General features: G+C 37.9%; 1 protein-coding gene across 5 annotated transcripts in view; it reads left to right on the top strand.

Annotated features, from left to right (window-relative positions):
• Positions 1 to 9,789, top strand: part of LOC135216727 (runt-related transcription factor 1-like) — a 332,240-nt gene extending 322,451 nt beyond the window's left edge. For 3 of the 5 annotated variants that reach the window (XM_064252187.1, XM_064252186.1, XM_064252185.1), the window contains exons 5-6: positions 1,130 to 1,258; positions 3,773 to 9,787. In XM_064252187.1, coding sequence (XP_064108257.1) covers positions 1,130 to 1,258; positions 3,773 to 4,497 — 854 coding nt within the window. In that variant the 3' untranslated portion in view covers positions 4,498 to 9,787. Of the gene's footprint in view, positions 1 to 1,129; positions 1,259 to 3,772 lie in introns of all 5 variants that reach the window. The other 2 variants (XM_064252189.1, XM_064252188.1) reach the window with 1 other exon arrangement.
• The last annotated feature ends 211 nt before the right edge of the window (positions 9,790 to 10,000 follow it).

Genomic DNA, 10,000 nt, shown 5'->3' with positions numbered 1-10,000 from the left:
ACACGAGAGAGAGAGAGAGAGAGAGAGAGAGAGAGAGGAGAGAGAGAGAGAGAGAGAGAGAGAACGTCTGGGCCGTAGGAGGGAAAGTTTCCCCAGCTCATTACAAGTTCTCAGCCAAATGTCATTCTGAGGAGACCGAAGCATTCTAATTTGCCTGATGATGATTGATCAACTGAAATTTTTCTGTATATCGTTCAGCCGTTACTTTGAAGATCATTAAGGGAAACGATAGGAACCAGGGGCGCTCTCTCTCTCTCTCTCTCTCTCTCTCTCTCTCTCTCTCTCTGATTATATACCTTAAGCATAAATGTATGCCTGTTTATCCATCCATCTATCTACCTACCTTTCTATCTTGTTCTTCAACTCCCTATTAAAAAATCACAGGCCACAATTCAATTGTCGTATAAACGCCCCTCTTTCAAACCCTGCACCATTCACATATCGTTGGTTCCGGACATCTAAACCGTTTCAGTTGAACACTTCTGCATATCCAACAAATAATTACTTCCTTGGTTTTCTTTTTTTTCTCTCTCTCTCCTTTTTAGCTCCTCTGGCATTCTAAATAATTTCATATTTCCACCCACTTTTCTCAATTTTACTTCAACGTGCTCTTAGCGATTTTTCCACCTGTGCTACTTTCCAACCATTTCTGCGTTCTCTCTCTCTCTCTCTCTCTCTCTCTCTCTCTCTCTCTGCATATCAATACCTATAAGCATATATGTATGCCTGTGAATGCATCTCTCTCTCTCTCTCTCTCTCTCTCTCTCTCTCTGCACATATACCTATAAGCATATATGTATGTGTGTGTGTGAATGCATGTCGCTATGTATAGAAGAATGAGAAGAGAAGCGAATGAAAACGACGAGGCAAAACCGGCAGTATGGATTTTCCCAAAGAAATAAGGAAGAAAAGTGAGAGAGAGAGAGAGAGAGAGAGAAACTAAAATGGATGGTATTTTAAAGAATAAGATTGCATGTAATATCTTCATCTGTTTTTTTTTATACCCAGTTAAAGCATTATTACACAGTATCAGCATCAGCTCATAGAATAGTATTTATATTTTGGATAGAGACGCCAGTGGCCGCCTTGCATCCACTTTTCTAAGCCCCTTATCCTCTATCGCCGACAGGGAGCCTGGGAGGAAGCAACACGCCAACTCTCCAGAGCGGGTTCACATCGACTCAAGCTCTGGGCTACAGTAGCGACATCTCGCAGCAGGTCAACACACTAGATTCAAATTCGACTCATTTGTCCTCAGGTAAACATACCTACTGTTGATTTACCTACTATTGATTTTAGAAGGTGGCATTTTTTTAATATGCTAGTTCATGTTACTAATTCTAAGACCAGGTTGATGTAACTGCACCATCATTGAATTAGATATGTGCAAATTTTATGTTTATTTCATGTGTTTTTTGTCACTGTGGTGGAGGGCGTTTGGCCAGTTCCGTATAACAATGATGGATGTCTATTGAGAATAAAATGCTTTGGATGGTATGAAGCCTAATTAAAAGACAACAACGGTTCTAACCCTATTGTAAATATTCTTTGCATTAGTAGATTTTATTGATCAGTCTGCAGATTCATTAGCAACTGCTGTCATGTAATTGACGTCATTATTTTTAATCAGAACGAAACGAAAATAAAACCGCGGAGAAAAGGAAAGGAACAGTCGTGTGTATAAAGAACGAGACAAAGGAGCAGGAAGAAATTTGAGAACGAAAACGTTCACCGAATTGCTCGCTCCCTCGGCGGAAAATGAAAGCATTGCTCAACGGAGCCAGCTCGCTATTTCGCACATCGAATTAACAGAACGTCCCACGATAATTTATAGCTTTCCGGAGGTCGTCCTCGAGATGTGCTTGTGTGTAATTAGGCTTTAATTCAATATGATTTAGCTGTCTTGAGTGCCTCTCAGTGTTCTGCACTAATTCGCTATAACAAGATAAGACACAGCCAGAGAGGAAGAGCTTAATGGTGCATTCCGTGGGTGCAGTTGCTTGTTATGCGAGCGGGAAGGCTCGTTACTTACGAGGCATCGAAATTTCCCAGGAGGGGAAATTGATTGTAACGACGAGGATATGGCATTCTCTTCCTCTTCTTGAGACCCCTGAAAGGTGGACGAGTACCTCACTCCAACTGATGGATGGCCTCGCAAGTTTTGTGCTGTGCTGAACTCACCGTTTTTCGTCAGGAAGTACATTCGTTTTTCTTCCAGTAGAAGGTTTTTGAATAGTACACAAATTGTTTTGATCACAATAGATAATTGGGAAGTATGTTTCTGTAGAATACGTCTGTTTTAAAAACTCTTCAAAAATATCCAAGTCATTGAGAAACACTGGGAAATGTATGAAAACATTCCAAATTAAATATATTAGGAGGAGAAAATAATTTCCACGCGAATGTCTGGTGAGCTAGATTCCAGTAATTGCGGCAATTTGAAAGATTTGTTTTTCCTTTTGTTAATTTGCTCCTCAGGAGTTCCATGTTGCATGTTGCGATTTCTACCAATTAAATTCACTCGTCGGTAAACTGTCATACTATTTTTATTTTATTTTTTATTCTTTTAATTACTATATCGCCTCTCATAATTTCATTATGAATGTTAGAAAGTTCGTTTATAGATATTATTATTATTATTATTATTATTATTATTATTATTATTATTATTATTATTATTATTATTATTATTATTATTATTATTATGATAGCTACGACAGAAACTGGTATGCGTTTATCTTGGTTGCTATCATCGTAATTTTTCCTAACAATAAATCACATTAAATAAGTCATGTACAAATTTTTCAATCACTTAACTTGTGCTCGTCAGTTACCTCTGCTTCACTTACCACAACCACTTTTTTCGTCTTGGACATCCATTATCGATCGTTTTGCGTCGCTTTAGCTATTTCTTATTGTAACTGTCTTTTTCAAAGCCTCTTAGCCGTTCGAGGCTCAAAGGATATTTTAAGCCCGCAATGAGACGTCATGAGCCAATGATGCATCCTCTTACACGTAAATTGTAATTAGGAAGGTTGCTTCCCTGTAGTCGGGCCCGACAGACCGCAACCAACCACCCATGACTAAAACACTCTCTCTCTCTCTCTCTCTCTCTCTCTCTCTCTCTCTCTCTATATATATATATATATATATATATATATATATATATATATATACATAATATATATATATATATACTTATATTTATCTATATCTGTACACATATATATATACTGTATATGTATCTAAATATATAAAATGCACCCACTCTTACTTTCTATATATATATATATATATATATATATATATATATATATATATATATATATATATATATATATATATATAAGGTAGGTATGCTTTCATGTGGGGAAAAACTCAAAGACAGATAGCGGTGGTCAGCGACGCCAAAAGTAGTGTTGCTCAAAATAGTTCATTTTCTCTAGACTGATAATGATAAGTGGTTACATAACTGAAAATTATTAGTAGGTTAACCTGCGATCTGTTGTTTATTCTGGTTTTGCAGCTAAACTAGCTAACATTCTCTAAAATATCTGAAAATGTAAAGATATCTCTCTGCTAATTAAATGTGAAACAAGGGTTTCAAGGACAGTAATGCAATCACTTTTATATTAGGAAACTTTTTTTGTGCATGCATTGTATAACATTCTCCTTACTCGCACTCCTACCCTATCCCCCTAACAGCGGTGAGCATTATATTCCCCCTCAAGAAGAGAGCAGAATTTAACTCGTCTCTTACCTACTTTTGCAGGAGTGATCGAAAACTCGCCGAGTTCCGGAGGAGATTACGAAAGCCTCGCCTCTTTACAAGCGCCGCAATCTCCTCCTCGCCACGACTACATGCTCGTCAGGTACTCTTCGCCAGACCCACGACACGCCGCCAGCACGGCATCCGATCCCCGACAGGACTTGTCTTGCGCACCGTACACGCCACCGGCGACTTCAACCAACGCCGCACCGACACCCTCCGGCACCAGTGGCCTTCTGGTAGGGGGCTCTTCGTCCACTGGAGGCACAGGGAGCGGTGTCGTAGCTGCTGCTGCAGCTGCTACAGGAGGCGTTGGTGGCAGCGCAGGAAGCTACCCCGGGTACTTGGGCAGTGGTTACTATTCAGCTACAACTACTGGTCAGGGTTACCTCTCTCCCAGCATGTCGCTCTTATACCCACATCTGTACCCTCAGCAAGGGCAGTTATCACTCTTGGATCCACGTCAAGCAACGGCTGATCAGTACAGCGGGGCCACAGCGGCGCCAAATGCCACAGGACAGCGAGGAGACTACACCAGACACGATGGATATCGTGACATGTCCACCGGAGGAGCAAGCACGCCCGTGGCACACCAGAGCATGATGGCCACCCACATGACACCAGACGAAAGCCTGCATGGTGCTCACGGACATGATCGTTATATGAGCAATGGAACGAGGGCAGGTGGTCCTTCGCCAAACGACCCATCCGTCTGGAGGCCGTATTAGTGCTTTTGTGCGACCCTCTTATTATCAATTCCCAAGACAAAACAAAAATGTTTGTTAAAAAAACTTTTATGTCATGTTATCTCTAGTAACAGGCTTGGACCTAGAACTAGAAAAACACTAAAAATAATATATCAGAATGGAAGCAAGTGAATTGTGTGAAAATAATATAATGGAAACAAGTGAATTATGCTGGTCAGAGGTTTCTGTACTATATTTCTGACAGCGCTATGACTTTATTAATATTTTCATCATTATCATCATTACCAGAGCTTCATAATGAGAGCACGTGATCCTCACACTTTTTTATGTATTTATTGTTATAACCAAACTTCTCTGAAGTATGATTATTGAGAGAAATGAAGATGCAGTTTGTATATATTAACTATAGCATGACTATTACATGATACATTATAATTTCTTTTTTCTTTTAGTTTAAAAACCCAGGAGATACACACACCGTGTACCTGGTGTTGAACAAGACAAAAATGTGCAGTTATTGTATGATAACAAAAAGTACAACATTTCCTGTAACCAAATGCGTTGTAACAAAGACATTTCGAATGTCGCAGAAACCCAGCAGGCCAATTGTTCCTATTTAATCCTGGCCTCTTGTAAAATAAACATGTAAAAGATTGATGTAAGATATTATAGACACACAAACATTCACCTTAGGATTTTTTAAGGAACTTCCAAGGGTCGGTTTAGCTCCTTGGGTCGAAGTTCAGTAGGCATGTATCACTCACTCCTGAATGGTTCAACGTTCCAGCACGTCAGTGGAGAAATGCAATATCCTGGAACGCCAAAGGTATTTCAGTGTCCTTTCCCATACACTCGTTTTGAAGAGGCTTGATTTAGCCTGATGACAGTGAACCTTTAGTACTCTAAGGTTTTCTTTTTTTACTACCTTTTTTCTTTTTGCCAAATATGCTCTCTAATTCCATTAACTTATGATTTCGATTCCATGTCATCTTAGATGCCTGTTAAAATTCACATACAAGTTTTCCACGGGTTTCAAGTTGTACGAAGTGGCATCAACAGTAGGTGGTTCGTCGCTTGCACAGAACTGCTACTAAGAAAACAATGTCCGAGTTTGCTAAAACAGCTATACAATCTCAAACAGACTTGCTACGTAGTATCGATATTGTTTTAGTTCTTTCAGGTGTCTGTTTAGTCGAAGTCGTCACCATACTAAAAGCTGTGACCACCCTGGGCATCAACAGGTAACCATATAGACCAGAAAATACTCTTACCTGGAACGAACGTGCCTTTACAAGGTTCTTGCCTTTACCAGTGATTCATATCGGCGACGAAATAGAGGTTGTTTTTAAGAAACAGCTCCATGTTGTGTGTCAAAAGTATAATTCTTAATTCCACACCTAAATAAAAATTGAAAGTGACAATACTTTTAAAACATAGTCAGAATGAAGATTCCTACTCGAAGTAGCATTACTCCATCTCTTGGCTACTAATTCTGACGATGATTTTCGCAGTCTTGTGTTGCTTTCTTCGTGGAGTATTTATTTACAAGTTGACAGTGATTTTACGACACAGGCGTGCGTTAGAAGAAAGAGCTTGAGGTTGTGTTAAAGCAATGATAATAATGAACTTTTATAATATCATGATTCTCGAAGTCTTTCTGTAAAGCCCAGGTTTCCCCGTCGTTTATGGTTATCCTAGAATATAAAAGTTACATAGGCCGAGATTTATTAACAAATAGTTGACAAGCCTGTGAAGATGACTAACTTAGCGATGGTTGATCCGATTCTAAAATGCGTAACGAAGCAACGTACTTCTGATGATTTAAAGAATCAGCGTCGTGCGCTGGATAGACATACTCAGAACAACTTCAAGTTATGGAAGAAGAGTGGTGGGGATATCCCGCCACTCTTTCATTTGGCAATAAGCAACCTTCACTTGTTGAGAAGTCCCTCTTACAAGGTCCTAGGACTGGAATAAACAAACATACGTAAATCTGTGCAGTCTGAGGATGGACTGTTAATCATTAAGATATCTAACTCGTTCTTAAGTAACATAATATATAGAAGTGTTTGCCCTCTGGCGTTTTGGCTACAGTCCCTCCCTCCAGGAAACTTCATTCCATGAATAAGAATAATGATTATCTTCTCTTTTGGAGAGTAGTCTCTCTCCTCAGAGTGAGGGACGTGTAATCACTCCTTTTGGACAACTTATCCCTTGACACATAGTGGTTCCTATCTATGAAGAGCAAGATGCGTCGTATTTTCTTGTAATCAACTCGTGATCTCCCTAGAATGGTAGTACTTTTCATTTCGAGAGAAATGAGGAAACTTTCAATAAGTTGCCCAGATCTGAGAGAATATTTCTGAAGGATAGTAGCCTAGTTTTTATTTGTAAACATATGGCAATAAGCCTGGATATCATATATTCAGGTGTGTTTATCTCTTGATCATTTAAAGGTAGATAGTTGCAGGTAGCATCGTCTTTGTACAGGTAATCCCTCATAACGAAAATGTTCCGCAACAAACCCAGTTTTGTCCAGTGTACGTGCATTAACTCTTTGCTCAAGTGATACAAAACAAGGAGGAAACCTGTTTGCCCTACTTCATGGAAACATATTTGTGTTTGTATAGTTTTATAATTTATTTATGCTTGCTGAACCAAAGACAAGGTTCTTTATCGCCAAGGGGGTTCCTGTTTATGCTCAAAAAGTGAAGTTGTCGATGGCCTCAACTTTCTACTTTTAACTTGCATGGGCAGCTTTTTCATTTTTTTTAAAGCAAATGCCACCAGAAATGTTTGAACAAAATACTTTTCACATAAAGGCCTTGCAATGAAAAACAATTGTGTTGTGTGGTTGAAGAATTTTGCAACGTCTTTGTAAACACTGAAAACGCATTGCTCTGGTGGCAGAAATCTGTGCATTACCACAATGATATTTTTAGAGCTTGGCTGAAAGTCAGCTATCAGTCATAGCATTTTTTTCTCTTTGATAGCCAGTTAGAACTTTTCTTTATTTGTTAAGACACGTGATCGTTCCTATAGAATGTAGGGTCAGCCAGTGCTGAGTCTCTTTGCAGGGTTTTCCTTTGTTTTCTTGTCTTAGAAATAGATGTTTCAGTAAAAGGATGTGGACACAGAAAGAGTTTTGATAAGCGAGCAAAGTGAAAGATAGCCGTTATATTTCCCGTTGGATGTGAAAGTAATGCAGTCTACCTAAGTATTGAAATATATTTCAGGAATATTTAGTCTTAACTTTGAAAACTCGGGAACTTTTACCTCACAATTAAAGATGAAGCTTAAGATACATCATATTTAGTCTTCGCTGCTTTCAAAGTTTTGGCATGATCAAGGAGGAAAGAAATGTTACAGTGATATCAATTATAATTCCACTTTGATGAAGAAGAAAACCTGATCCTGAGACAAGTGTATTTCTAATTCAAGTACATAGTTCCCATAGAATGTAGTTCAAAGAGAAAACTGGTGGAAAAAAGTAGTTCTAAGTGAAAAAGTGATAAAATTTCCAATAGATCGTAGTAAATAATGAAATATTGGAGTGATTTTAGTGTATTTTACTTGTGACTTTACTAGTATACATAACTGCTCAATACCAGTGATAATGGGCTTCCAATGTATCACGCACGATCTGAAGGCATATAAAGCAGCATGTGTTTTTTTATATGCAACCACAGATTACTGATGTCATGTGACGCTGCTTTTTTGGATACTTAAAACGAAGTTAACGTTACATTTGTTCGACCAGTTGGCACAGAAAAGCGACTCGTAATAGTTATATCAGTGATTGATTCTTTTGGATAAACTAAAGCAACTGTTGTTAGTAACAACCTTTTGAGAAAAAGCCTCCGATATGTTTTGTGCTAATGAAGAGACTCTGATAACCAATGAAGACCTTCAAGAACACTTAACTTCTTTTTGAAATGTGTGAATAAAGAGCTTGAATTACTTGTAGATGAAAGGCATTTTGAGAACATGAGCATTTTTCACTACTTGTTATTGAAGATTTGTAATTAATCATACAGGTCATTCAATCATTTACAAAGTGAATAGTATGCATATCCCAGTAAAAGCCTTCCATTAATTTCATAAATTTTCAGAGCTTAATGGATGAAAGTACTATATTTATTGTTGAAAGGATGAACAGGTAATTTTATACCATTAATGAGTAATTTTATGTATCATTAATTAACGTTTCTGGATGATGAAAAATAATGCCGATGTTTAACAAAAGGTAATATCAGATTTTGGAAACTGTGTATAATTTCCGATGTATGGTTTTTGAGAAAAAATTCTTCGTGGCAATTCATAAAATAAATTAGCAACTCTTTTATTTCACAGTCGGCACAAAAATTAACAGAAAAACAACATAATTATTTGCTTTATACGGACGAGTCTGAGAAAAGAGAACAAATCTATTCATAGCCCGATTCTTCATCACAAGAACAACCGTTTAGCTTGAGTTTGGCTTCAATGCTCTCACATCTCGCGAGGAACATCAAGAAAAATGACCCAAAGAACAGAATCTGTTTCCATTGCCTCAAGAGAAGAGGATAATGGACGAATCTCTCTGTTTTTGCAGCAGCAAATTTGACTTTCTTTGGCTCGTTTGTTGTGTTTTGTTTCAGATGAATAAGAATGGGGCGTAAATTTTCAAGTGGTCGTCTTTAGTAATGTTTAAGAAAACAAGGACTTTTTGGTCAGTCTGGAATTCATTTTTTTTTAAGTCTGTAGTACTATTTTGGTAGGTAAATAAGAACTAATGATGGGTTTTGAGAGTCGTCTTTTTGTGCGTGAATGTTGTCATCTGTTTATTGCACAAAAATGTATGGTAGAGTCCAAGGAATCATTCTTTGTTCTTCTTGCCATTTATAATACGAAATTTTCGCATCCATATCAGTGTCACCTAAAGTGACTGTCTCACATTCAAGTTGTTGAATTCCAAATTCCGTTCTTAATAAAATTGTTTTAATAGGGAATGCTTTTCAAAACCAAACGGTTATATAATGATGAGTCACTTCCATCATCCAAAGTATGGCAAATTCTCACATTCGGAGTCTCTCTTCTTGTTCTTCTTGGCCGAAGAATGTGCAATAGGGCTCGTTTTCTGTTATATTTGCTATGCAGCTTTTGACCTTATGACCTGCATGGCACAAAAGTCAAGTGTATTTGTGAAAGAGGTACTGCGGCTGCCACGAAGAAATGACCTACTGTTTGCTTTAAGGACTGTACATAGCTCATGAGCTCTACGCATTGTGTCTCGATTTTGTAGCATTTAGATACTTATATTAAAGCTACATTTTATATAAGTGGTGTGTTTTTATTCATGCGTCCTCCCAAAAACCTTTATTTATTTGTGTGTTGGCTTCCTTGTTCTGGGTTTCTGCTCCTACATTTTTATTTGTTCAAGACAAATGAAAATATATGAAGGAACCGTGAAAAACGGAGCAGAAGAGAATTCCAAAACTCGCCAGTAGAAGGGAGAAAGCAGTCAACCAAACTAAGGGAAAAT

The sequence above is a fragment of the Macrobrachium nipponense genome, chromosome 6 (genome assembly GCF_015104395.2).
Source record: "Macrobrachium nipponense isolate FS-2020 chromosome 6, ASM1510439v2, whole genome shotgun sequence".
Lineage (NCBI taxonomy): Eukaryota > Metazoa > Arthropoda > Malacostraca > Decapoda > Palaemonidae > Macrobrachium > Macrobrachium nipponense.
This window is presented reverse-complemented; position numbering and strand designations above follow the sequence as displayed.